This window comes from Onychomys torridus, chromosome 8, assembly GCF_903995425.1.
Source record: "Onychomys torridus chromosome 8, mOncTor1.1, whole genome shotgun sequence".
In the NCBI taxonomy this organism is placed as follows: Eukaryota; Metazoa; Chordata; class Mammalia; order Rodentia; family Cricetidae; genus Onychomys; species Onychomys torridus.
The window spans coordinates 15,609,649-15,637,634 of record NC_050450.1 but is presented as its reverse complement, the minus strand read 5'-3'; the positions used below and the strand labels follow the sequence as shown (position 1 = coordinate 15,637,634).

Below are 27,986 nucleotides of genomic sequence, written 5' to 3'. Positions count from 1 at the left end.
CCTGTCCGTCCCCGCCCCTCGCTGCGTGCGCACGCCGCGCCGTGCTCGCGCTGGCCCGCTCGGCTACCGCGGCGCCGAGGGAGTCACTGACGCGGAGACTGAGGGATCTGCGGTGCGGCTGAGGGTGAGTGGCCCGCGCCGGTCCCGGCCTTCCCCGCCCGGGTCCTCGCTTGGCGGAAGCCTCCCTCCAGAGCTCTGCTCGGCTGGCCTGCCCTGACTCGGCCGCCTGCCTGAGGGGACATCCGGCCGGAGGGCGGCCGGAAGCGGGCTGAGGCCAGGGAGCGGGAGACCGGGGGCACCGGGGGACCGGGGGTCGCGGAGCCGACACCGAGCGGGCACCGAGCGTCAGCTGAGCCCGAAACCGCAGACCCAAGCGTCCTCGGTGTCCGTGCGGCACAGCCCCGCCCTGCGTCCCCTTTGCTCCTGACGAGGTGACTCCGGGGTCGAAGTTAGGCAGCTCAGCTCCGGAGCCCACCTGAGCCCCCGAGGAGTCCCGGGCGTGACGGCCTTCTTGGTCCGCCCTCCAGTGACTCCCCTCGGTGGGAAGTCACCTTAGACTCACTGTGGGGACTTCATGAGTGACCTCGGGTGCAGCCCAGCCGTCGATGCAGCCAGTTGGTCTGGACCGGGGAGGTCACCTGTCACCTCCAGAGCACAGGGCTCTGGGTGACTTAACTACGTGTGAAGACCGCCAGCACCGCCCTACACAGTGTTTGCACAAGGGCTGTCTGTGTCGTGCCGTTTAAATTGGTTCTGAAGGACCGGTTGTTGTGGCCGGTGGCTCTTCATCCTTTTCTGTGTTCCCTTGCTTGGCGCCACAAACTCAGCAGAGGGAGTGGGACCCAGAGACTGCTTGCTCTTGAACCCTTTCTCAACCCTTCTGTTTTCCTACCTTTAAAATGAGATCATTTCGAGACTCGGGGGGTAAATCGACTAACATCCCACAGGCAAGGTATGGCACGGATGATCTTAAATCTACTGGCCTGCCTGGACGTCCTGCGCTCTTTCAGAAATGGATTGGAGATTAGAAACAGTTATGTGTTCAAGTGGTCATCCTGGCCTTAAGCAGTCCCGTCATGTAGAAGGAAATAACCCTACTAATGGTTTTGTGTTTTTCTATTTTTGGTGTGGTGCTGTTTATAATAATTATTATAAACATTATCATATAGTGTATAATAATTATTCATAAAAATATTTATGAGCACATATTTTATCACTGAAGCCTCAGCCCTACCCAGTGTTTTGTATTTTGAGAAATGGCTTCTTGCTATGTATGTGCTGGCTGAATTTGAGATCCTTCTGCCTCTGTCTCCTAAGTGCCCTGGCCTAAACCATCTTTTTTTTCCCCTTCGGGACAGGGTCTATCAAAATTATTTAGCCCTGACTGTCCTCCAACTGGTTGTGTAGACAGGCTTCTGCTCACAGAGATCCTACTGCCTCTGACTGACTGCCCAGTGCTGTGATTAAAGGCATGTACCATCATGCTGGAGCTAACTGTATGTTTTGATTACAGCATTTGTTAATGCTTTTAATTTCTTCTAGGAGTGAAAAGTGTTTATTCAGAACATTTTCCAGAAACATTACAAGATGTAATCTTTGTTTGCTAGGAGTTCCCAGTTCAGTAGGACATTTATCAGTTCACTTGATAAGATTGGTAAACACTGTCTAATACAATGCCTCAGCCAGAACACTGATTAGGGTCTAAGAATCTGTGAGCCTTGACAAGTTGCATGCTCATTGGATGACCTATTACTGCTGGGGACATGTAGAGGAAATCCTGTGATTCCTCCATAGTTAGACTTGAGTTCCTTTTTTTTCTTTGCCCAGGGCGGTCAATTGAGATGCTGTTGAGTCACCAGAGTCAGGAAGATGAGTACTGTAGAAATGACAAGGCCATTGAGCTGCAGAAGGTCAAATGTTAACTTCCTTTAACTTACACATATCTGTTGAAACTTGCAGACTCATAGGTAGTTGGGCCTGCCTCAATTTGTAAAAATTTCCTTAAACAGCTGACTCTTTGTCTACAGAGCAGCTGGGCTTTGCATCAGGATTGCACCAAAAACTGGAATATCACCCTTCCAGAAGGCAGGTCTTTTAGAAACTGGAATTGTAAAATTCAGAGTAAAATTTGTAATTTAGCCTGTCACTTATTAGGAAAACAAATTAAACCCCCAAATGTTTCTCTTTATATCTTACTATCCATAGTTAAGTAAAAAGTTACTTAAACGGGGGCGGTGGTGGCACACGCCTTTAATCCCAGCACTTGGGAGGCAGAGCCCGGTGGATCTCTGTGAGTTCCAGGGCAGCCTGGTCTACAAAGTGTGTTCCAGGAAAGGTGCAAAGCTACACAGAGAAACCCTGTCTCGAAAAAGCCAAAAAAAAAAAAAAAAAAAGAAAGAAAAAGAAAAAAAAAGGAAAAGGAAAAGTTACTTAAATGTATTCTTTTTTTGGGGAATTGGGGAGCAACCAGTGGGAATTTTGAGGCTGGTACAAAATATGTTGCTGTAATCCCAGCATTTGGAAGAGTCCAAGGTCATCCTTGGCTACCTAGTGGGTTTCAGACTAGTCTGAGCTATTTCAGGGCTTATCTAAAAGAAAGCAGAAAAAAATGGCAAAAATAGGATAAAGGTTTTAAAGTTTTTGTTATAATCTGAATAATTTCTCATTTTTATAGGTGGATATCATATTACCAATTCTTATTTTTAAGTTATTGCTGATTTTATGTGCGTTGATGTTTTGCCTGCATGTATGTCTGGGTTAGGGTTTCAGATCCCCTGGAACTGGAGTTACAGATAGTTGTGAGGTGCCATGTGGGTTCTGGGAATTGAGCCCATGTCCTCTGGAAGAGCAGTCAGTGCCTCTCTGAGCCTCTCTCCTGCCTCCTTATTATCAATTCTTGAAAATAGAGAGATTTTCTTACTTGTTAAACAATTTACACATGTGCATGAGGGTTTATGTGCTTTTTGGCTTGTGGGAGTTGATTCTCCTGTGAGTTCTAGCAGTCAAGCTTAGGTGGTTAAGCTTGCACTTTTACCAAATAAGCCATCTTGCTGCCTGAAAAACAAGTTTTGGTTTTTTAAAAAGATTTATTTATTTATTTAATGTATATGAGTGTTCTATCTACATGTATGTGCTTATGCCAGAAGAGGGCATCAGATCCCACTAGAGATGGTTGTGAGCCACCATGTGGGCGCTGGGAATTGAACTCAAGACCTCTGGAAGAGCAGTCAGTGCTCTTAACTGCTGAGCCATCTCTCTAGCCCCTGAAAGAGATTTTTTTTAATTGGTTGTTTTGTTCGTCTAATTTTAAAAATTGAGAGGAAGGAGGGAGGAGAGGGATAGTTGTGGAGGTCAGAGGACACCATGTGGGAATTGGTTCTCTCTCTACCACCATGGTGGGTGGTCCCAGAGATCAAACTGAGGTTGTCAGACTTGGTGGCAAATACCTTTACCTACTGCACTCTCACTGGCTCTGGTTTGCTTTCTTTTGAGACAAGGATCTCTGTAGCTCAGCCTGGACTTGAGGTGGAGAGCCTCCTGCTTCAGCCTTTGGGTGCTGGGATTCCAGGTGTTTGCCATAATACCCAGTTAAAACATGTGCTACCTTTTTACTCTTAAAAAAAAGTTAGATTACTTTTAATTTATGAATATTTTGCCTGAATGCAAGTATGTGCACCACATAGGTGCCTAGCATTTTCTTTTTTTTTTATTAAATATGTTTATTTATTAAATTTTTTTTCCATTTTACATACCAACCCCAGTTCCCCCTCCCTCCCTTTCTCCTGCCTTCTCACCTCCCTCCCACTCTGCCTCCATCCACTCCTTAGAGTGGGTAAGGCCTCCCATGGTAATCAACAAAGTCTGGCATACCAAGTTGAAGGAGAACCTAGCCCCTCCCCATTGTATCAAGGCTGAGCAAGGTATCCCACCACAGGGAATGGGTTCCAAAAAGCCAGTTCATGCATCTGGGATAAGTCCTGGTCCTGCTACCAGGGACTCCACAAACAGATCGAGCCACATAGCTGTCACCCACATTCAGTGGGCCTAGTTCAGTCCCATGCAGGTTCCCGAGCTGTCAGTCTAGAGTCAGTGAGCTCCACCTAGTACTGGTCAGCTGTCTCTGTGGGTTTCCCCATCATGATCTTGACCCCCTCTTTTTTATTTTAATGTCAAATGTCATTTATTGAAGGAGGGAGGAAGTCTTAAATACAGGCTTACAGCACAAAGGGGGAACCCCGGAGGGCAGAAGTTCGCTTCTGAGTTGGTTGTTTTTTTTTTGAGCTGAGGATCCAACCCCAGGCCTTGCGCTCCACCATTGAATTAACCCCCCCATCTAAGCAGTTAACGCCCAATATGTTGGATTCACAGACAAGGAGCTTCCTTAAGCATTCAGGAGGGTGGAATCTCTCTCACAGGGAATCAGCATAGGGAGGACATCTGGTCAAGGTCAGCAAGCAAGGCAACAGTTACCCAAAACGGGGGCCAGGGACCTACAGGTCCCCCACTTTTACTAAAAAATGAGCTTCTGACTTAGTTTGCGTGGTCAGCAGGTCACCTTACCCGTCATGGAGACACCTGTCCAGGCCACACAGGTGCTGTGTCTTAGGTTGGCAACCGCCCCCCCCCCACCCCCACCCCCGGCATTACCGGTCTCTAAATACTCATTATCATACAGGCTCATTTGTGTGAGAGCTGCAGAGTTAACTGTTGCCAAAGATCTCTAAGTGTGCCTAGCATTTTCAAGAGGAATGTGATTCTTGATTAGTCCTCTGGAATAAAGCACAAGCTGAGTAGAGAAGGGAATGAACTGGAAGGTTTATGGAGGTAAGTTAATGGGCTACACGAGCAAAGTAACAGCAGAAGAGGAACGAAAAGGATGGCTGTTGGGTATTGATTGTTGTTGGTTTGTGTGCAAGAAGCCAGCCAAGCAGATGCTACCTTCTTTCTGCCTAGGGGGAGAATTAATTTTTGTCACAGGAATGGATTTGTTTCCCTCCCAAGAGTATTGGGAGCCTAATTATTGATATAGTTCTTAGTAACTTGAAAAGGGCAGTTAGGGAAGAACAGCGCAATGAGACTGCTGCCTTGCCCCTAGCTTGTCTGAATACTCCCAGCTTCTGCTTTTCTTCTTGAGATTTCTTTAGTCTAGGACACTGGTTGTACTGTAGTTCATATTCACTCCCACATTTACCTGAGATGCCAAAGTAGTTTTTTCTATCTTTGCTTTTTAAGACAGATAGGTACTATGTAGGTTCAGACTCATTTTGAATTCATGTTGACGCTCCTTCTGAGCATTTTGCATGTGGGGGTTACAGCATGTGTCCAATGATGGACTTATTAATACTTTTTATCTACCATATGATTTTAGTTAATTTAGTTGACTGGCTTGTCTCTTAAGTAGCTATTATCATTTTTTTTTTTTTTTTTTTTTTTTTTGCTAGTCATGGAGATCCATAAATCTAAATAAACATACAGATGAACTGAAGGAATGGTGGGCAGCATACTTGAAATCAGAACTGTTCTGGCAAATCTAGAATTTGTTTTTGATACTGTTGTCTGTGGTTGCTAGCATGTGTTGAGTGTTACACTCTGTTGTGTTATCTTTTTACTTTTCCTGTCACCCTGATTTGAAAGCTATTTGAAATCCAGAACAAGATCTTAGTCCTCTTTTCTAGTTACAGAACCCAGAACGTGATATTTGTTGACAGTATAGAATGTCGTCACTTGCCCAAATAGCATGATTCCCTTTATAAATCCTTCATTTGCTGGTTTCTCTAGCAAAACTGATGTGTCCTGCTAGTCTATAGCTATAGCCCCTCTTAAATTTTATTTTTTTTTAATTTTTAAAATTAAATTTTTTTATGTAGAATCTTGTTATATAGCTCTGGCTGATATTGTATATAATCCAGGGTGGTCTCAAACTTGCAGCAGTCCTACTTTAGCCTTTCAAATGCTGGCATTACAGGTGTGTTCCCTTCCCCATGTGCACCTTATTATCATTATTTTATTTTGACATAGCTTCTCACTAAATTATTGAGACTGGCTTTGAACTTCCTGTATAGCTCAGGTAGGCCTTGAACTTTCCTTACCACTGCCTCCTGAGTAGCTGGGATTACAGGCCTATCCCACCAGGCTTAATGTTCACACCCCCTTTTCTTTTTCCTTTCTCTTTTTTTTTTTTTTTTTTTTTTTTTTTGAGATAGGATTTCTCTATGTAGCTCTGGCTGTCCTGGAACTCGCTCTGTAGACCAGGCTGGCCTCAAACTCACAGAGATTCACCTACCTCCGCCTCTCTCAGGTGCTGGAGTTGAAGGCATGGGCTACCACGGCTGGATGGTCTTTTCTTTTTATTCCTTATGATTGTAGGGGTTGAATCCAGGGCCTTATGTATGTTAGGTAAGCACTCACTGCTGAGCTACATTCCCTGCCTTCTCTGCTTTTACGGTTGGAAGGCCAGGGTTGAGCCAGTCTTGTCTTTGCCTAATAGCAAGTATTCCATTAGTAAGCAAAGTACCTGAAAATCCCTCCATTCTTCTGTTATACACTTAGATATTTATTATCTTCACTAAAATTCTGAAACGTTATATTTTTCCTTGCTCTGATGACTTTCTGGTTTTTTTCTTTGTTTTGTTTTTTTGAGACAGGGTTTTTCTGTGTAGCACTGGCTGTCCTGGAACTCACTCTGTAGACCAGGCTGGCCTCAGATCCACCTGCCTCTGACTTTCAAGTGCTGGAATTTAAAGGCATGCACCACCGTGCCAGCTGTTTTAAATTTGTTTTTGTTTTTAATGTGGTTGAGTGTTTAGCCTGCATGAATATATGTGCATGCCTAGAGGCCAGAAGAGGGCTTCAGTTCTCCTGGAACTGGAGTTACAGATGGTTGTGAATTATCATGTGGGCACTGGGAATCAAACCTGGATCCTCTGGAACATCCAGTGCTCTTAACTACTGAGTCATTTCTTCATCCCCTTATATTGACCTATTTAAAGGTTATAATGATTGTTTAAAAGGATGTACATTGGACTGAGGAAGGGATGCCAGGTAAGTCTGATTTTTGATCCCTAGCGTGTATGTGAAAAGCTGGTATAAGGGTTGGAGAGATGGATCAGAAGCTAAGAGAACCTACTGCTCCCCAGCACACATATAATGGGTGGCTCACAGCTCCCTGTAACTTCAGCTCTACAGGATCTGATGCCCTCTTTTGGCCTCCACAGATACCTGCATGCTTGTATGCATACACACAGATATACAGACACACATCTTTTTTTTCTGAGTTTTATTTAATTTTATTTTATGTGCACTGGTATTTTGTCTACATTCATGTCAGTGTGAGCGTGCTGGATCCCCTGGAACTGGAATTACAGACAGTTGTGAGCTGCTATGTGGGTGCTGGGAATTGAACCCCAGTCCTCTGGGAGTAGCCAGTGCTCTTAATTAACTGCTGAGCCATCTCTCTAGCCCTGCGCCCCCCACCGCCACATATCTTTATTTGTTTTTTAATTAATTAATTAATCAGCTTGATATGGTATAAGTTCTTATCCTAATAGTGAAATGTTTGAATGAGGCTTGCCTAGTGATTGAGTAAAACCAAAACTTATTATAAGCCGCAGTCATCCTAGGGTCCCCCGCTGCTATATATATATAGCCTCCCTGGTTCTGTGGGTTGCAGTCTGATTGTTCTTTGCTTTATATCTAGAATCCACTTATGAGTGAGTACATACCATGTTTGTCCTTCTGGGTCTGGGTTACCTCACTCAGGATGATATTTTCTAGTTCCATCCATTTGTCCCCCCACACCACATATCTTAAAAAACAAAGCTCACATGGCAGCACAAATCTACAATCCCAGTGCTGGAATGGTGGAGGTAGGCAGATTGCTGGAGTTTGCTGACCAGCCAGCCAGTCTAGCCAAATCCCTGAGTTCCAGGCTGAGTGAGAGACCCTGTCTCAAAAAAAAAAAAAAATTGAGGTGGAGAAGCAGTTGAGGAAGACACCTTACACTAACCTCTGGCCTACACATGTCCATACACTTATACATACACCTACATGCACATATAAACACAAAAGAATGTGGGTGAACAACTAGATGAATGAAATGCATAGATAGCATGTAGGCAGTGACTTTGAGTGCCCATGTGAAAGGGTAAACAGTGCTAGTTGGTCGACTGAAAAGTCACGGGCTATGGCTACCAGAGTTGGAATGGGCTTTATTAGAAAGAAGAGGGGGTAGGAGGGAGGAGCCAGGCCTGGCAGAGGAAACAGAGCAGGAACAGAGAGAGGAAACACAGGAAGAGAAGCACAGAGAGGAGTGTGGGGGTCTGTAGCTGGCTTTTTAAGGTGGTACGTAGTCGCCAGCTGATGACATAGGGCGCCAGACAAGACCCGGAGCTGCACATGTACAGAATCCTAACACCATGTCCTCTCTGAAATTTCAGCTTCCCTTCTACCCTCCAGACAGGGTTTCTTTGTGTAACTCTGGTTGTCCTGGAACTTACTCTGTACACCAGGCTGGCCTTGAACTCAGATCCACCTGCTTCTGCCTTCTGAGTGCTGGGATTAAAATAAAGGTCAGCAGCAGCAGCAGCAGCAGCAGCAGCAGCAGCAGCAGCACCACCACCACCACCACCACCACCACCACCCAGCTACAGTTTACTCTTTCTAGTAGCTAATCTGCCCAGTCTCTTTGAATTTTTTTGTATACATGATTGATACCAGCTTTACTTCATCTTTTTTCTTCAGAGAGGTCTGGGATTAGGACTGAAGTGTCCACTTTAATCCAGTGATTATTTTCACTAGAAAGTTCTGAAGTTATCCAGGAAGGAGCACAGGTAGAGGCACTGCCTTGGAATAAAAGGTACTCCTCCTATCTGGGAAACTCCAAGGGATTTAGGAGCCCTGTGACAAACTGGTCAAAACCAAAGTATCAGAACCATGGTAGGGTTTTTTGTTTGTTTTTTGTTTTGTTTTGTTTTGTTTTCCGTTGGTTGGTTTGGTTTTGGTTTTGGTTTTGGTTATTTTGGAAAGGGATCCTCTTGGAGCCAAGAAACTCACATGCCACTGCTGATGATCAGGGCCACAGAACAGATTCAGGAGTTGAACTGCCACCCTGAGCCATAGAATTTGAGCTTTTAAGCATGAAAGCTACAAACATCTGTGCCAAGTTACTGTTACAGTTTCCACAAATCAGGATTCAAAGATTGCCCTATGTATTCCATCATTGTCAACCAACACAGAATGCAAGCTTTTCAGTCCAACCAATTAGATTAATTTGTTCTTTTTGTTGTTAGGAACAGCCATAATGTGAACTAAATATGCATAACAGACTATGCCTATTGTTTAAGGAGGAGGTGGGTCAGCTATTGGAAGTGCCCCAGCTCTCTGAGGGCTTGGGAACGTGAACTTTGTTTCACCCTACAGATAAAATGGAGTCTGGAGTCAAAATGGCAATATTTAGGCCAGGGGGCCTTCATCTGATTCTCAGCACACTGAAAAATGGCAGATGATTATTTTTGGCAGTTGGCCTTCAGAAATGAACAATTGTGTCCTTCTACCTGTTAGACATTCACTCTACCAAACTGAACTATATTCACACTCAGACTTTTGTTTTTGCTTTTCAGCAAATTATGGCCATTGACTTTTATTCCTTTGTGCTAATACTTAATGTCTTGACATAGTATTCTAAAATGTGAATTTGTGCTGGGCGGTGGTGGTGGTGGTGCACACCTTTAATCCTAGCACTCAGGAGGCAGGGCCAGATGGATCTCTGTGAGTTCGAGGCTAGCCTGGTCTACAGAGCAAGGTCCAGGCCAGGCACCAAAACTACACAGGGAAATCCTGTCTTGGGGGGGAAAAAGCAAAATGTGAATTTGTTATACAGTTGTATTGGTTTTACCTTCTTGTGGTTGGCTCCATTCTTGAAGGAACAAATGAGAAAAGACCCTGCTGCTGTGAAGTCCAAACTCAGGACAGTTGAGAGGACAAAAGGATTTGAATCTGTCTGTCTCCCCACCCTCTCACCAGGGACTAAACATGAGTCTTTATTGGTCACAGTTACTTGAGAGGGATGAGGTGGGAGGGGTGGATGGCACCCATACCAGGCTGGCCGTGCTGCACATGATGGAGAACTCCCTCAGGTAGTGGCCAATCATCTCTGGTTTGATTTCCACCTGGTTGAAGATCTTGCTGTTACACATGCCCTCCATGCTGCCTACCATTTCAAAGAGGATGATCCTGTCTCTCAGGGGTATTGTTAACCCTGTGGGTCTTTAACACCCATGGGCTTCTCCATGGGTGACACTACCTCCTTGGCTTTTTTCAGGTGCTTGAGTACTAAGTGCTGCCTCTGCAAGCTACTGTTCAGGTGTTAGGTGCTGCCCCTTTTGGGCTCTGCACAAGTTCATCAGCTGCTCACAGGACATGTCCAGCAGTTGGTCTAGGTCCATGCCTTGGTAGATGCACTTGTGAAAGGTCTGCTTTTTCTTCTGCTTCACTTCAGCCATCTTGGCAACTGATTGGAAAAGGTTGTATTTTTAAACTGATCTAGACAAGAGGGGTGTCTGATGGAGGCTGAGAAGCATTTGTTAACATGATTGTTAAAAATTTGCTCCTGGTGGCTGGAGAGTTGGCCCAATGGTTAAGAACAAGAAATGTTCTTGGAGAAAGAAGACCTAGGTTCAATTCCCAGTACTCATATGGTGGCTCACAACCATTTATAATTCTATTTCCAGATCTGATCCCCACTTCTGACCACTGAGGTCACCCGGTATGCACAAGGTATATAAATACATGCAAACAAAATATTCAATACACTTTAAATAAACAAATCTAAGCCTGGGCTACAGAGTAAGTTCTTGGACAGCCAAGGCTGCCCACAGAGAATCCCCCCCCCCCCAATTTTTTATTTTACTGTTTGGTTTTTGAGACAGGGTCTCTCTGCATAGCCCTGGCTGTCCTGGAACTTGTTCTGTATAGATCAGGCTGGCCTTGAACTCAGAGATTCACCTGCTTCTGCTAGGATGAAAAGTGTGCCTCGGAAATACAGCTGAATTTTTTTTTTTAACTTTGTCTCTACCTTTGTCTCTGTCTTTAACTCTCCTGGAGACACTCATGGGGAACACTTTTTCTTTTTTTATTCCTATAGTGTCACTGCCTTTAATCCTAGTGCTTGGAAGGTAAGGGGAGTCGGATCTGAGTTCAAGGCCAGCCTATTTTACATAGTGAGTTCCAGGACAACCAGAGTTACAAAGTCAAAGAACAAAAGGTGGTTTTTGTTGTTGTTTTTATTTTCCTGTATTAGTCCATATCTTGTGTATGTGTGAGTGTGTTTGCATGTCCATGTGGAGACCAGAGGTCAACTTCAGGTATCTTCTCTAGGTTACTTTTTCTCTTGTGTTTTGTTAGTCTCACTGAACCAGGGCTTGCAGTTGGGGCTCTGCTGTCTTTCGTTAATGAGCCTGGTCTCATTATACAGTCCCTCCTCTGTATTTCTCCTCCCTAGCACTGGGGTTGCAGGTATATGCCACCACGTCCAGCTTTCATGTGGGTCCTGGGGAATCGTAGGTCTTCATGCGTACACAGCAAGTGTAATTTACTCACGGAGCCATCTCTCTAACTCCACTAGGCAAACATTCTACTACTGTAGATTGTATTCCCAGCCTGTTTGTTTGTTTGTTTGTTTGTCTTTAAAAGGTGAAGTGGGGGTGTAACTTGCTGGCAGAGTGCTTGCCTATTGTGCCCTGAGGCTATGGGTTTGGTCTCTAGCACTTCCAAAACAAAACAAACCTAGAGGGACTTATGTTCTCAGACTTTCAAGGACCTTAACACAGAATTCAAAGATCAAGGGTGCTAACTGTGTCCTTATCTGTGGAAAGTGAGGGAGCCTATTTAAACCATGTAACCCAGTATTTTTCCTTTGGGTAGTGAGCAGAAAGCCTGATACCCTCAGGCCAGTCTTATCCCTACTACCCCTTGATAGACATTTCTACTATTAAAATGTGACTAAAAAATGTTTACTCCAAAACAAAACAAATTTTAAAAAATGCTTACTTTCATAGGGCATGGTGTTGTATGCCTATAATTCCATCAGTTGGGTGGCTGAAGCAAGAGGTTAGTAAATTCTAGGACAGTCTGGATTACATAGTGATATTGTGTCATAAACTAACAAGCTTACTCTCTAGCTACCTATTTTCTTTATTTCTGTAATGAGATTTTATTTATTTTTATGTATGTGGTTTGTGTACATATATGCGATATCTGTGCAGGTGCCCACAGAGGCCAGAAAAGTGTTTAATTCACTGGAGCTGGATGGAGTTCCAGGCCTTATGTGAGTGCTAGGAAACTTTCTTGGGTCCTCTGGAAGAGCAGCAAGCACTCTTAACTGCTGAGCCATCTCTTTAGCCTCTCTGGGATTCATCTGGTTATTCATTCATTGTCCTCTGTCATCAGCTCTTTAAGCATGCCTCAATTTTGAGAATAGGTCTTAATTCTGGAAGTCATTTATTTAACAAACTCTGGATTAGGTGTATGCATCATAACATATGCAGGAGAAACTTGTAGTAAGATTGATGTTATAAAGGACTAACTAATAAACTTGCTTAGGAAATATTAAATTACACAAATAATTTAGCTAAAGGAGCATTACCTCCTGGAAGATAAGTAGTGTACTGACCTGGTTTGTTAGAAACTATTAGAAAATTTTGTACCATAATTGAAGCTTAGGGTTACTGACTTAAACCAGCCATTAGACCCACCCTCATATCAAAGAACATGTTCAGGGAAAGCTCAAGGGGGCCAGCACAGGGCCACAACCATCATCAAGGCCTGGTCTGCCATTAAGTCTCCTAAGCTCTTATCAGGAAAAATATAATTCTGCCAACTGGGCAAGAAAGAACAATGCTGGCATACTTTTTATCTTCCTGCCCCCCTCCCCTCTTTTTTCTGATACTGATATACTTAAATAATTTTGAGCCGGGCGGTGGTGGCGCATGCCTGTAATCCCAGCACTCGGGAGGCAGAGCCAGGCGGATCTCTGTGAGTTCCTGGCCAGCCTGGGCTACAGAGTGAGTTCCAGTACAGCCTCCAAAGCTACGGAGAAACCCTGTCTCGAAAAAAAACCAAATAAATAATAATAATAATAATAATAATAATAATTTTGTCAATATCAAGATATAACTCTGGTAGTGTCTTTGCTGTGTCAATCTCCCATCTGTACAAGTGGCCAGACTTGCAGTCTCCTGTGTGTTTAAATTGTTCAGAGTGTGACCTGGGGCTAGGACTGGGAGATTTAAGGGTGACAGTGTATGTGGGATGTATAAGCCTAAGGTGTATATAAATTAGTAAAGTCTTCTATCCGACACTGGCTCCTTCCTCTTTTGACATCAACAAAGCCAGGCTCTTGTTATTAAAGAGCTTTTCCTTTATTAATCTCTAAGTATGCAGAGTGATTTCTCAGGAGACAGAAAAAATGAGTTGTAATCTAAAAAATGTACAAGCACTTACAAAATGTCTTATTTAGCCTTACACTGACTAGAGAAACTTTGAACCTGCCTTCTTTCTGCCTTCACTTTTTGATTAGCTAGCATTACATACCTGAACCACCATTATGTCACTTTTATATGTTCAGTTTTTTTTTTTCTGGTTTTTCGAGACAGGGTTTCTCTATGTAGCTTTGTGCCTTTCCTGGAACTCACTTGGTAGCCCAGGCTGGCCTCGAACTCACAGAGATCTGCCTGGCTCTGCTTCCCAAATGCTGGGATTAAAGGCGTGCACCACTACCGCCTGGCTGGCACACAGATTCTTGTAACTAGATCTTCTGTTTCAATTGCTATGGTAACTAGCGCTATAGAGATGTAAAGACCCTATTGTGACCTCTAGTGTAGGAATGCCCCCAGAGTCTCTTACTTGATTGTCTACCAAGGCCTGATAGGTCTAGCTGCTTCTCCCCAGGCACCAAGTGTTGGGGTGTGCCACCTCCCCCTTTGGGACCACCTTGGGTTGCCCTCTTAAAGCAGGCTTTACCAAGCAACAATCATCTTGGATTGCATAATCTAAATGAGCCAAGGTAAGCTCTTTTGGTTTTTCGAGACAGGGTTTCCCTGTAGCTTTGGAGCCTGTCCTGGACTAGCTCTGTAGACTAGGCTGGCCTCAAACTCACAGAGATCCATCTGCCTCTGCCTCCCGAGTGCTGGGATTATAGGCGTGCGCCACCACCACCCAGCTAAAGTAAGCTTTTGAGGGACAGGAAGTAGCAGCTCTCAATCTTTGTGTGTATATATGTGCGTATGTGTATGTTGGAGGCCAGAGGTCAACATTGAGTATTTTGCTTATTTCTCCACCTTAGTTATATTTTGTTTTTATTTTCCTTTGGTTTTTTTTGAAACAGGGTCAGGGTTTCTGTGTAGCCCTGGCTGTCATGGAACTCACTCTGTAGACCAGGCTGGCCTCAGACTCACAGTTCTGCCTGTCTCTGCCTCAGGGGATTAAAGGTGTCCTTCACCACCGTCTGTTCCTACCTTAGTTTTTGAAACAGATTTTTTTTTTTTATTTTTATTTTTTTTTGAGACAGGGTTTCTCTGTGTAGCTTTGTGCCTTCACTGGATCTCACTTGGTAGCCCAGGCTGGCCTCGAACTCACAAAGATCCGCCTGCTGAATGCTGGGATTAAAGGCGTGCGCCACCACCGCTGGCTTGAAACATATTCTGACTAAACTTGTTGCTCATTGATGTGGCGAGGCTGGCTGGTCAGTGAGCTCCAGGGATCTGCCTTTCTCCCCATTCTCTTAGAATTGAGGATACAGAGTTCCATTGTTTTTATGTGAGTCATGTGGATCTGAATGGAGTTGGTTTGTTTGTTTGCTTGTTTTTAATTGATTTTTACCCACTGAACTGTCTGTCTCCTGAGCTCCCAGCTCTTTAAATGGAAGTTTAAGCATTTATATCTCTGAAATCATGGGGTCATATTTTCATCCTCAAGCAACAAGCTGTGTAATACCTTCACGGTTATTATACATACCCTCAGTTTCTGTATAGCCTGTAGTTCATGGTAATACCACACTAACTCTCACATGCATGAACCAGTGAAAATTAGTTGGGGACACAGGAAGAATCTCTTCCATTCTGAATGACTCGATAGTCCTCTCTCTTTCTGTCTCTGTCATTACATTAGACTAAGGAGGCAACACCAGGCCTCCGGGAGTGTTTGTTTCATTTTAGTTTTCTTTCTTCCTTTTTTTAATGATTTATTTATTTTTATGTGCATTGGTATTTTGCATTTCTGACTGTGTGAGGATGCCAGGTCCCTTGGAGCTGGAATTAGAGACAGTTGTGAGCTGTTACCAGGGTACTGGGAATTGAACCGGGCCCTCTTAACTTGTTGGTGAACCATCTCTCCAGCCCCCTGCTTTAATTTTATAGTTAGTGGAACATTGCTCAAAAGTGACTTAGACTGAGTAGTAGTGGCGCATACCTTTAATCACAGTGATGCTCAGGAGGCAGAGGTAGTTCTGTGAGTTCAAGGCCAGCCTAGTCTACAAAGCCAGTTCCTGGACAAACAAGGCTATTATACAAAGAAACACTGTCTTTGGGGGGGTGGGGGAGACACCAAAACTTTGTGCTGCTCTTCTAGGGTACATTGCAGCTCATAACTGTCTAATTCCAGTTCCAGGGGACCTGATACCCTCAACACCAATGCATATAAAATAAAATTAAAAAAAAAATTCTATGTGGAAAAGTGACTTAGACTGACGAGTATTCAGATCTGTCATACTTGTGACCTGCTGCTCTGTCCTCTACTTTTTGCCCTGCAGGAATAGTTAGCTCCTAAAGCTTTTTGGTCTTACTAGAGAGGAAAGTACCTGGGAGCTGGGTTTGCAGAATAATTCGGGGTTGTCTTAATTGCTGACTCTTTCCCTCTACCCCCAAATGTGATTCTCGGTTGTTGTTTTTTTAATTTCTTTTTTTTCTTTAAGATTTATTGATTGATTATGTATACAGTGTTCTGCCTACATGTATGCCTGCAGTCCAGAAGAGGGCACTAGATCTTATTATTACAGATGGTTGTGAGCCTCCATGTGGTTGCTGGGAATTGAACTCAGAACCTTTGGAAGAGCAGCCAGTGCTCTTAACCACTGAGCCATCTCTCCAGCCCCCCCCCTTTTTTTTTAAATTTCATACACAACACACACACACACACACACAGTATTTTGCTCCTATAATTTACAGTTCTTGATTTTGGAGAAGCTGAAGCTGCTATAAAAGTTACAGTCGCCGGACGGTGGTGGTGCACGCCTTTAATCCCAGTACTCGAGAGGCAGAGCCAGGTGGATCTCTATGAGTTCAAGGCCAGCCTGGGCTACCAAGTGAGTCCCAGGAAAGGTGCAAAGCTACACAGAAATCCTGTCTCGAAAAACCAAAAAAAAAAAAAGTGATAGTTATTGTGACTATCCACAGGGTACATAGTTTTAAGCTTGCTAAAAATTGTCAGATCTTTTTTCTTTTCTCTTTCTTTTTGGTTTTTCTAGATGGGGTTTCTTGGTGTAGCCCTGGCTGTCCTGGAACTCACTCTGTAGACCAAGGTGGCCTCCAACTAGCAGAGATTTGCTTGCCTCTGCCTCCCAAGTGCTGAGACTAAAGATATATGCCACTACCTGCCCAGCATTTTATTTATTTTTTTAAAATCAGAGTTTTTTCTTAATGGTTATCTAGGGCTGACTCCACCCATCCTCAGCATTTCTTCCTTCCTTCCTTCCTTCCTTCCTTCCTTCCTTCCTTCCTTCCTTCCTTCCTTCCTTCCTTTTTTCTTTTCGAACAGGGTTTTTCCATGTAGTTTTGGTGCCTGTCTTGGATCTCGCTCTGTAGAACAGGCTGGCTTCGAACTCACAGCTATGCAAGGATGTGTGTTTCATAAATCAGACTCAAGTTTTTGTCTTTGTCACTGGAGTCCTTATTTTTCCAGGATTTTCTGTCTGGTCTTGCTCTTTATCAAGGGGTTGATAGTCAGTGAACTGTAGGATTGAACTTCCACAAATCAAAATGAAGAAAGCATGACATTTATGTATCAGATTTCCTGAGGAGTGAACAGCAGTGTCAGAGTTCAGAGACTTTGGGCCATTTATTCTAGAAACTCAAACTGTTTACTTAGATAACGTGGTTTCCTTAGAGTGTTGAGAGGCTCCTGTTATCAAATGTCTTGTTGGGTTAGAGTTGATCTTGCTTTCTGTTGTCCCCAGCATCCAACACAGCTAAGCTGAGCTGAGCCAGCATTGAGGAGAACCTATAGTGTAGGCTTTCTTTCCTGCCTTGGTCACATGTCTTACCTTGAAAAGAACAGATTATTGCCATTTTCCTCACACTGCTGCAGAAGGGCTGAGTTTTTGTGTCCAGAATCTTCTGAATTGGCTGGATTTCTCATGCTTCCTTCCTGCTTGTTTTACAATCACCCAGCTTCTCTTTCTTAGTTTCTGTGTTGTTTGGGGCAGGGTCTTATGTATCTCAGGCTGGCCTTGAACTCATTTGTATCCAGGGATGACTCCTGATCCTCCCATCTTCATTTCTCAAGTGCTGTCTTGTGCTGTCGTACCCAGTTTACTAAACCCAGCTGGGGATTGAACCCCAGAGCTTTCCCAGGTGTTCATTCTTACCAACTTTCTCAATAAGAGAGAAGCATTTGAGGCAGCATTGCATTTCATACAACATTTTCATGTATGGTATCTCATTTTAGTTCTCACAGCATATTTGAGAAGGTAAAGCAGATTTTGTTTACCTGTTTAATAGAAGAGGAAACACAGTTTCAGGAAATTATGACTCACACACTGCCAAGAACTAATTAGTATGGAGACCTTATCTCTCAACCCCAAATATTTTTATCCCTAAAGATCAGGCCCCATATTTGGAGTCAAGCTGCCCCTTCCACTCTTGAAGATAAGCTGGGTTTCTAGTAATAATTAACTGTAGCTAGGAGTCCAGAAGTAGTTTCAGCATACTGGCAAATCCACTCAGCATGTCCTCCCAATACCAGGTGGTGGCTTATCTAGAAAATAGGTCACTCTGTACATGCATTTGCTAATTGGATGTAAAACTGGCCCTTGATATTTAGTTAATTTAAAAAAAAATTCTTTTAATTACTTGAGGAGTTTTGGGGGTATGCTTTGTGTGGGTGAATGTAGGCTTGTTTGGAGGCGAGATGGCACCCACCACTGTGATTCTAGGAATTGAACTTAGGTTTTCAGGCTCATGCTCAAGCATTTTTACCCTGAGCCATCTTACAAATTTATTCTTATAAAAATGCTAAATTTTACTCTCCCCACCTCCCCTGGCAGTTTTGTATTGTTTTGAGCTAGGGTCTTGTATGTAGCTCAGGCTAGCCTTGGCCTTTGTAGCCATCCTGTCTCCACTCCTCGAGTGCTGTGATAACAGGCATGCACAGGCATGAATGCTAGATTTTAAATGGTTCCTCCAGGAACTGGGTTTATTATGTTGATGTTTCTTGGTTGTCCTGGCATGTTCTGATAAGCTCATCCAGAGGTGCCTAATACTGTTTCCATTTCCAAAGGTTTCTATTGTCATCATGTTGTATACAGTAAGCATACATAATTATTTGTCAGTTAAACTTGGAAGGTAAAGAGAACAGAGAACTAGATCTGAAGATAAAAATCAGAACTCATAGTGGTTAATTTAGTGTCATGGCACCCAGTTATACACCCAACTCACAACTTTCATTTAGCTTATATACCCAGTGCATTCTGTTTGTCCATTGTAATAGTTATAACTCAGATTGGAGGCTCCATAGGCTACTGTGCTGTGATATTGGACCCTGATAAACATGAGTCTGGGGGAATCTTTCCTGATCTGCCCTATAGGAAGCTTCTGGTTTAACTGGGGTCAGTCACATATAGGATAGCATGGTACCATTTCTATATAGGAGTGAAGTCTTGAGCCATAGACAGCTTCTAGGAAGCAGGCAGGGGACTCACAGTGATGATGAGAAAGAACCTTGGTGCCCAGCGGAAATCCATTCAAAGAGGGACTCATGATCAAGTCTTGGTAAAGAACACTAGGAGCAGCCACTTAACCTCCCTATGCATATGGGATAATAACAGTGACTCACATTGTGGGCATAAACTCACTGTTGCTGAGTGTCACTGCCCAGTGAGTCAGGCTTGCAGCATTGTTCTAATGCCAGGGAGCAGGTCATCCTGCCATCCCTTTTCTGTTAATTGAGCTCAGCAACCTGCTCCTTTCCTTCAGTGCAGAATGAATACCAGACGTCTTTATTATTCTTTAGATCATCAGATGGGAAATGACCATAATAGAGTCCTTAGGTTACATTTCTGCCTGGTAGCAGTGCTCTGAATTACCTGGCCTTGTGAAATTTGCTGGAGTCAGTCCCCATGAAGGAGAGTTTCTTTGAATAACATCTGTTATTTCAGAGAGTCCTAATGCTTTCACAGTGCTTTACCAGGAGCAGCAGATTTGAGGTAGATGTTCTAGATCTGCTGTGTGGGTACCTCTTGCTGGATGTCTCTAATAGGAACTTGCTGCTTCACTCAAATTAGGTATTAGAATGAGAACCAGTAGCTGATTGGGAAAACAGCTGGCAGTACGGGAATAATGGAGCAGCAGCAGGTTTGTTTGTTTGTTTGTTTAAGGGAGGTGGAATGAGCTGGGGCACAGATGACCTTTCTGCTGCAACTTGTGGTAGCAGAAGGGCCAAGGACTGATTTCCTGTTGACTAGTTCAGAGCAGATCTTAGCTAGCTTGCTTATACCAACCAATTTCTATCTCTGGGTTTCCTTTTTACCCTTCCCTTTTCTGCATTTCTCTCCTTCCCTTTTCCCTCTTTCTTTCCAGTAGGACAATGCTACTTTACATAAAAGAAGCAGCCAGTTGGCTAATTTGTCCAACAAAAACTATGAATGGAGTTTTCCAAATTCCTTCCCTGTCATTGTTAATGTACTTATATGATGTAATCCCTGTTGTGCAAGCCACACCCCTGACCCTGTACAGTGCTATGCTGTTTATATATAATTGTAGTCAGTGGTTTGGGTTGATTTTTGTTTGTTTGTTTATTTACTTACTCACTTTTTCCATTTATTCATTCATTCACTCATTTTATTTATTTATTTATTTATTTATTTATTTATTTATTTATTTATTTATTTATTTATTTATTAATCAAGACAGGGTTTCTCTGTGTAGCTCTGACTGTCCTGGAACTCTTTCTGTAGACCAGGCTGGTCTCAAACTCACAGAGATCTGCCTGCCTCTACCTCCCGTTGGATTTTTTTTTTTTTTTCTTTCTAGATGTAGACTATTGTGTGCATGATCACAGTTTGTCAGCTTGTCAGGGAGGTGCTAGCATTCCATTGTTTACCATCCTTTAAGTAGCTCAAGCCTTGGCTGTAAGGCTGTATGATTTATTTTCTTACTTTGTAGTATGACTATTTATTATTATGGTACAAATTGCTATGAGCATCTTTTTAAAATTTTTATTTTTATTTTATGTGCACTCATGTTTTCCCATGGGTGTCTGATCCTATGGAACTGAAATTACAGACAGCTGTGAGCCACTGTGTGGGTGCTGGGAATTGAACCCGGGTCCTCTGGAAGAGCAGTCAGTACTCTTAACCACTGAGCCACCTCTCCAGCCACCCCCACCCCCCATGAGCAATATTGAGGAGTATATCCTAGAGTGTACAGGTCAGCAGAAGATTTAGAATTGTAGCTTTTCAGAGATTGAAGATAATTGTTTCCACTGGGACAACTTAGCCTCTTAGTGTCACCTTCATGGCCACTCCCTTGAGGAATGGTGACTAGGCAACAAGAATGGACACAGGTTGTCTCCCCTGGCAGTAGTCTATGTTGGTTGAATGTGGTAACTGAGCTTTCCTGGGAAGATAGCTTTTAGACATCTTGAGGACTCAGTATTCTTCAAAGGGAAATAAGTAAATTGTACTTGGAGTTTAGATAACTATTGAAGTGATAGCAGGCTATTAGTATTATTTCATTGTTTAGAAAAATACATATTGGGGCTGGAGAGATGGCTCAGAGGTTAACACTGGCTGTTCTTCCATAGGTCCTGAGTTCATTTCCCAGCACCTATATGGTGGCTCACAACTATCTGTAATGAGATCTGGCTCCCTCTTCTGGCCTGCAGGGATACATGCAAACAGAACACTGTATACATAATAAATAAATAAATCTTTAAAAAATATTATAAAAAAAAAAACCCTTATTGTAAACTGGGTGGTGGTGGCATATCTAACCCTGAGCTACACCCCTCCTCAAGGGCTGTTCTTACACCTAATTGTCTTGATTGTAGAAAATGCTCAGTAAAGAAGTACTAATTGGGGTAGAAAATTAAATTTTCTTGTTCCTTGGCTCAGCTTGTCCAGCTATGGCTCCAGAGTTGGAATTCTGTCATTATGAGTGCCTTGATTAGTTGGTGATGTTTTGTCACTCTGTTCATCTAGAAAGTTCCCCCTTTGTGTACTGCTAGAGTAGAAGTCTCCAGAGATGATGAAATTGCCGTATTATGGGATTGTATTTCCCTTGCTGACGAAAGTTCAGCCTTGAAGTAGGCAATGGGAGTTGATCAGCTAGCTCTTATTTCATGCAGCCCAGCAGAGTACAGAATAGACTGGAGACATTTTGCTAGGTGACTCCCTTTACGGTGTCTCTGTTGGGCACAGCCTGGCTTAACTAAACTCCAGCCAACACTCTGCTCCTGCTCCTCTCACCTGGTAGCCCACAGGTAGGACTGTGTGGTCAAGTGGGAAGACTTGCATTGCTTAATAAGCTGAGAGTTCCTGAAGCTTTTTTAAAACGTAGCTTTCTTTTATGTCTTTAGTAGCCTTTTTATTTTATTAAACGTAGCTTTCTTTTATGTCTTTAGTAGTTTTTTATTTGTGTATAATTTCAAACATGCAGGGAAAGAACCCAACAAGTCTAGTCCAAGGAACTTTTGTAGCCTGGTGATGGTGGCACACACCTTTAAAACCAGTACTTGGGAGGCAGAGGCAGGCAGATCTCTGTGAGTTTGAGGTCAGTCTACTCTACAGAGTGAGTTCTAGGACAGCCAAAGATGTTACACAGAGAAACCTTGTCTGGAAAAAAACAAAAATAAAATAAAATAAAATAACTTTTGCACACCCTTTACCCAGGCTGTCAGCATTTTGGTTCATTTGCTCTCTTCACATGGATGCACACCTACATACATTCTTAGGTAGTGCTAAGAGTAGTTGCAGACAGCATGCCATTTACTTCTGAATGGCAGAGTGTATTGCCTAAGAACAAATTCAGCATCATTATAATTCTGTTCCCTAACCCATTGTCCATCTTCAGATCTGTCCACATTCTGAAATGGTCCCAGTAATGGCAGAGCTTTGTTTCGAAAAACAATCTTGAGATGCAGGGGTTTCTCCTCAGTTGTTTGCTTAAGCCAAAAGGCATTATTCAGTCACCAATTTCTTGTGTCTCTACAGGACCAGAGTGAGGGCAGCTTACGAACTATTTACTCAGCAACAATGACTTCAGAAGTGGAGACCTCGGAGGGGGTAGATGAGTCAGAGAAAAAGAACTCTGTGGCCCCAGAGAAGGAAAACCATACCAAGTGAGTGATAGCAACTGGCTGTTTTCTCATCGGGAGGGTCCAGCACCTGTCCTGCCGCCTGCCTGCATCCTTGGTTCAGTCTGCTGGTAGTTCTTGGGCATGCTCATCAGCCCTGAGCTGTGTAGACCCTGGGATGTTTGGTTGGGACTGCAGGGCCCTGTCCAGCCTGGGCTGTTCCATTCTTTGGTTTTCTCTGTTCTGTTACCCAAGGAGACAGGCCAGATGCTGAGTCAGGGTTTCGTGATAGTTATTTTTCTCTTCTTAAAAACCAAGTGTGGTGCCAAGCATGGTGGTGCTACACCTTGGATCCCAGCAGAAACAGGCAGATTTCTGAGTTGCTCTGTAGACTTGCTCTGGCAGGCCTGCAAGTTCCGGTACAGCTAGGACTACATAGACAGACCCTGTCTCAAAAACAAACAAAAAGAACAAACCACCAAACCTAAGTGGTTTTTCACTTGGGCTAATGAGGAATAATGAGAGGCAAAGCTGGTTCCTTTTACAATGTCATCTCCCTACCAAATGTGGAATCTGAACTCTGGTCTAGGGCAGGCCTTTACCTGCTAATCTCTCTAGGACTCAAATTACTGGGCCCTCCCTGCATTTTTCCTAGCCTCTCATTAGAGTCCTCTCATTGGCTAAGTTATTTCTTGTATCTTTTAAAAAAAGATTTATTTATTTATTATACATACAGTGTTCTACCTGCATGTACACCTACATGCCAGAAGAGGGCACCAGATCTCATTACAGGTGGTTGTGAGCCACCATGTGGGTGCTGGGAATTGAACTCAGAACCTTTGGAAGAGCAGCCAGTACTCTTAACCACTAAGCCATCTCTCCAGCCCCCAATTTCTTTCTTTCTTTCTTTCGTTCTTTCTTTCGTTCTTTCTTTCGTTCTTTCCTTCCTTCCTTCCTTCCTTCCTTCCTTCTTTCTTTCTTTCTTTTTTTTTTTTTTTAAACCAGAGCCGAGGACTGAACCCAGGGCCTTATGCTTGCTAGGCAAGTGCTCTACCACTGAGCTAAATCCCCAACCCTACCCCCTATTTCTTATATATTAAAATAATTGCTAATAAACCAAGTGTCAAGATGTGGGTGATACAAATCTCCTAAAAACAAATTGCAGAGGCTAGACCACAAGAGGACCAACATTTTCTCATTTTAACAGATGGACTGTGGGGCTGGAGAGATGGCTCAGAGGTTAAGAGCACCGACTGCTCTTCCAGAGGTCCTGAGTTTAATTCCCAACACCCGCATGGTGGCTCACAACCATCTGTAATGAGATCTGGCACCCTCTTCTGTGTACATAATAAATAAATCTTTAAAAAAAAACCAAAAACCAGATGGACTCTGTAGATACACAAGAGTTCTTCCTAGGTTCCATTGTCCTTAGGATCATACTTTTCTACCTTGTCCATTTATTAGTGTAACTTTAGCCTGTGTGATTCTGTTAATTACAAAACTGGGAGGCAGAGGCAGGAGGATCTCTTGTTCAAGTTCTACAGACCGAGTTAAAAGAAAAGAGAAGGAGGAAGAATACAAAACCAAGACCTTGGTCCTTGTCTCTCAGCTGTCTCATCTTCCCACGCCTGGGCCCATCCACATACCATCCTGAGGAATTGGTCCCTCATTGGGAGGAAGGCAGCCTTGTGGGCTGGATTAAGTTTTGTTTCTTCGGCCACCAGGTGGCCACAGAAACCAAAACTTCATTTTAGTGTTTAGTAACATGTATACTCATGGATCCAGACAGTCTTGGGGAGACCATAGTAATCTTTATGCCCTGAGGTTTTTGTGGCAGGTTGTCGCATCTGCTTGCCCTGTGCTCACTGACAAGGCTCACCTGTTCATGCTGGACTGGTGTCTGAGCAGCTCCAGCTTCTAGTCTGTTTCTGGTGTCTAAACTGACTTTTGACCTTTAGTGCTTTCTGAAGAACTGGAAAGGGGCTACTATCTCACACACAAATCATCTCTACAGAATGGCGGACCTCTCTGAGCTCCTGAAGGAAGGGACCAAGGAAGCACATGACCGGGCAGAAAATACTCAGTTTGTCAAAGACTTCTTGAAAGGAAACATTAAGAAGGAGCTATTTAAGGTTTGTGTCCTCAATCAGATGGGGTTAGATTCTAAACTTTAATAAGGTGGGGTGGCCTTACTTGCCTGAGGAAGTTGCCCTATAACCACTAAGGGAAAAACTGCTGGGTCTTTTTCTTGGAGACAGTCTGGCTACATAGTCCAAATGGGCTCTAATCCTTAGCTTCCTGAATACTGGGGATGAAAGGTATGTGCTTCCATGCCCAGCTATGTATTTTTTTCCCCTGGTGTTAAGCCATGGCTGCCCTAGCCTAAATGAACTAACAAAAATATGTTTGCAAATATTTACTGTCTTTAAGAAGTTACAGAAGCTTCCTAGGTGTGTCAAGTAGTTCCCTTATATAAAAAGGGGGTCACGGTTGTTGGGTCTTTGGAACTGGACAAAGTGGTTTTTGTCTTGAGTTACTCTTAAAACATGGTGGGTTCTAAAAAATAAAAAACTAAAAAACCATAGCCAGGAAGTAGTGGTGGCGCACACCTTTTTTTTTTTAATATTTTTTTAAACTTTATTTTATTTTTTATTTTTTTGGTTTTTCGAGACAGGGTTTCTCTGTAGCTTTGAAGGCTATCCTGGAACTCGCTTTGTAGCCCAGGCTGGCCTCAAACTCACAGAGATCCACCTGCCTCTGCCTCCCGAGTGCTGGGATTACAGGCGTGCGCCACCACCACCTGGCTAAACTTTATTTTATCTGCATTGGTGTGAAGGTGTCAAATCCCCTGGATCTAGGATTACAGACAGTTGTGAGCTGCCATGTGGGTGCTGAGAATTGAACCCAGGTCCTCTGGAAGAGCAGCCAGTGCTCTTAACTGCTGAGCCATCTCTCCACCCCCGTTGGCGCACACCTTTAATCCTAGCACTAGGGTGGTAGAAGCAGGCTATGAGTTTGAGGCTAGCCTGGTCTACAGAGTGAATTCTAGGACAGCCAGGGCTACATGGAGAAACCCTGTCTTGAAAAACCAAAACAAAACATAGTGGGTTCTAGAGCTGCTGGCTTGGTTTATAAACCTCTCCCACAATCTCCCGTCACCCTCACAGCTGGCCACTACCGCACTTTATTTCACATACTCAGCCCTTGAGGAGGAAATGGACCGTAACAAAGACCACCCAGCCTTCGCCCCCTTGTATTTCCCCATGGAGCTACATCGGAAGGAAGCACTGATCAAGGACATGGAGTATTTCTTTGGTGAAAACTGGGAAGAGCAGGTGAAGTGCTCCGAGGCTGCCCAGAAGTATGTAGATCGGATCCACTATGTAGGTCAGAATGAGCCGGAGCTGCTGGTGGCCCATGCTTATACTCGTTACATGGGGGACCTTTCAGGAGGCCAGGTGCTGAAGAAGGTGGCCCAGCGGGCACTTAAACTCCCCAGCACTGGAGAAGGGACCCAGTTCTACCTGTTTGAGCATGTGGACAATGCCCAGCAATTTAAGCAGTTCTACCGAGCCAGAATGAATGCCCTGGACTTGAATTTGAAGACCAAAGAGAAGATCGTGGCGGAGGCCAACAAAGCCTTTGAATATAATATGCAGGTACTGGGCACTGACCATGGAGCCTGCTCTATGAGGTTATAACCATGGATGCATGAGCTTGATCTTTTAGCAGTAGAATCAAAGCCAGAGCTTTCTTGAGAGCCATTGGTAGCATGACATGAGCTCCTACATGTCCTAGAGAAAGGTGAGGGAACCAGTTAGTCATCAGAGAGCATGGCGACAGTGTAGCTCTCAGATGGAGGCCTGGTTTGAGGCCTCTGGCTAGTGATGGAAAGGGCAAAGCTCTAGCATTTGAAAGGCCTGAAAATAGAGCTATCTCCTTCTCTCATATAGAATGCTAGGATTGGTGAATGAGCAATTTCCTCATTTTGTAGCAAAGATAGGAAAAGTATTTAGCATGAAGCTAGATTCATTGGGAAGCCTTAGGTAGGGCTGATGATGCAGAAGCCATTTCTGACCCCAGAAACCCATGTCAGCCCTTAGTGTCAGAACAGCAGTGGGCACTCATGTGGAGTTGTTAGCAGCAGTCACCTGAACTCCCACTAAGAGGTGTAGGGTAGTGCTTGCTTTTCTGGCGTGATGTTCTGATGTATCAGTATCTGGGCTCTAGCTTCTCTACGGGTGGTGAGTAGGGGGTAAATTCTGAGTCTGCCTAGTTCCCCTGGCTCAGTTGACTTCTGCTCTTCAGATATTCAGTGAACTGGACCAGGCTGGCTCTATGCTGGTAAGAGAAACCGTGGAGGACGGGTTCTCCATGCATGATGGGAAGGGAGATGTACGAAAGTGTCCCTATTATGCTGCTCAGCCAGACAAAGGTAAGTTGTGGGTCCTGAGCTAACATTTCTTGAGCAGGTGTGTCATTGCTGTCCACTGATGCCATGTTTCCTATTGTGCTGCATGCAGGTACCCTGGAAGGCAGCAACTGCCCCTTCCGGACAGCCATGGCTGTGCTGAGGAAGCCTAGCCTCCAGCTCATTCTAGCTGCCAGTGTGGCCCTGGCTGCTGGACTCTTTGCCTGGTACTACATGTGAAGGACCTGTCATGTTATTTGCATCCTACCCCAAGTGACCTGTTCCATCCCTATCTCCACCTCTGACTAAACTACACCTCAGGTGACTTTTTTAATGCTGGGTTTGAGAAAACAAGCAACCAATAAAGGCAGACACTAGAGCCTCTGCGTAACAGCTTCTTCTCTGCCAGCCAGGTGCACACCAGGCACAGGCTGTCACTCTATTAACAGCCAGTACTCCACTGCAAGTCAGCCTTAGACCTCTGATCTGGCAGTGCTCCAGGATTTTTGCCACTTTGGAGGCCTGGGTACATTCTCTTCTTTAATAGTGCTTGGAGTAGTCATTGCCTTGCTTCGAGTGGGCTGCCCATACACTCAGACTTTGTAGGAAAGGGTTATGCCAACTGATGTTCAATTTTCTAGGACTCAGGGAGTCTTTTGGGGTGGAAACTATGCTTTCCTGTCTCCCAAACCCCGAGCTTATCCTGCTCATCCAGGATTTCCTAAGAAGTCTGTTAGCCTGGGTGATGGGTATACCTGCTGCTACAGCACTCTAAATACAGACACCTCACACTTCCTCCTCCCTGGCACAGGGTAGGTGAGACTACCTCCTGGTCCCCAGAAGTCTACAGGGAAGTAGAGTCCCTCAGAAAAGTGGCATGTTGCATACATCCCTTGCCTGCCTCCCAACACTCCTGGCTAATTCCTAGTACCATATTTTTCCATGTATTCATGCTAAAACATAAAGGTTGTCCTTAATGTCTACTTAAACCTGTGGTTTTTTTTTTGTTGTTTTT

General features: G+C 43.9%; 1 protein-coding gene and 1 pseudogene across 1 annotated transcript; one reads left to right on the top strand and one right to left on the bottom strand.

The window, feature by feature from the left end:
- Nucleotides 1-18: 18 nt before the first annotated feature.
- On the top strand, nt 19-27,960 carry Hmox2 (heme oxygenase 2). Its single transcript, XM_036195520.1, has 6 exons — nt 19-124; nt 22,478-22,605; nt 24,575-24,692; nt 25,728-26,219; nt 26,869-26,995; nt 27,084-27,960. Exons 2-6 carry the CDS (start codon nt 22,520-22,522, stop codon nt 27,209-27,211), a joined length of 951 nt encoding a protein of 316 aa, XP_036051413.1. The 5' UTR covers nt 19-124; nt 22,478-22,519; the 3' UTR covers nt 27,212-27,960.
- Nucleotides 10,051-10,499, bottom strand: LOC118588886 (annotated as a pseudogene).
- Nucleotides 27,961-27,986: the final 26 nt, after the last annotated feature.

Bases quoted from the DNA above. Each gene is read 5' to 3' on its own strand.
- Hmox2 (XM_036195520.1), top strand. From the start codon at position 22,520: ATGACTTCAGAAGTGGAGACCTCGGAGGGGGTAGATGAGTCAGAGAAA. The intron at 22,606-24,574 runs GTGAGTGATAGC...TCATCTCTACAG, and splicing joins GAGAAGGAAAACCATACCAA to AATGGCGGACCTCTCTGAGC. The intron at 26,996-27,083 runs GTAAGTTGTGGG...TGCTGCATGCAG, and splicing joins TGCTGCTCAGCCAGACAAAG to GTACCCTGGAAGGCAGCAAC.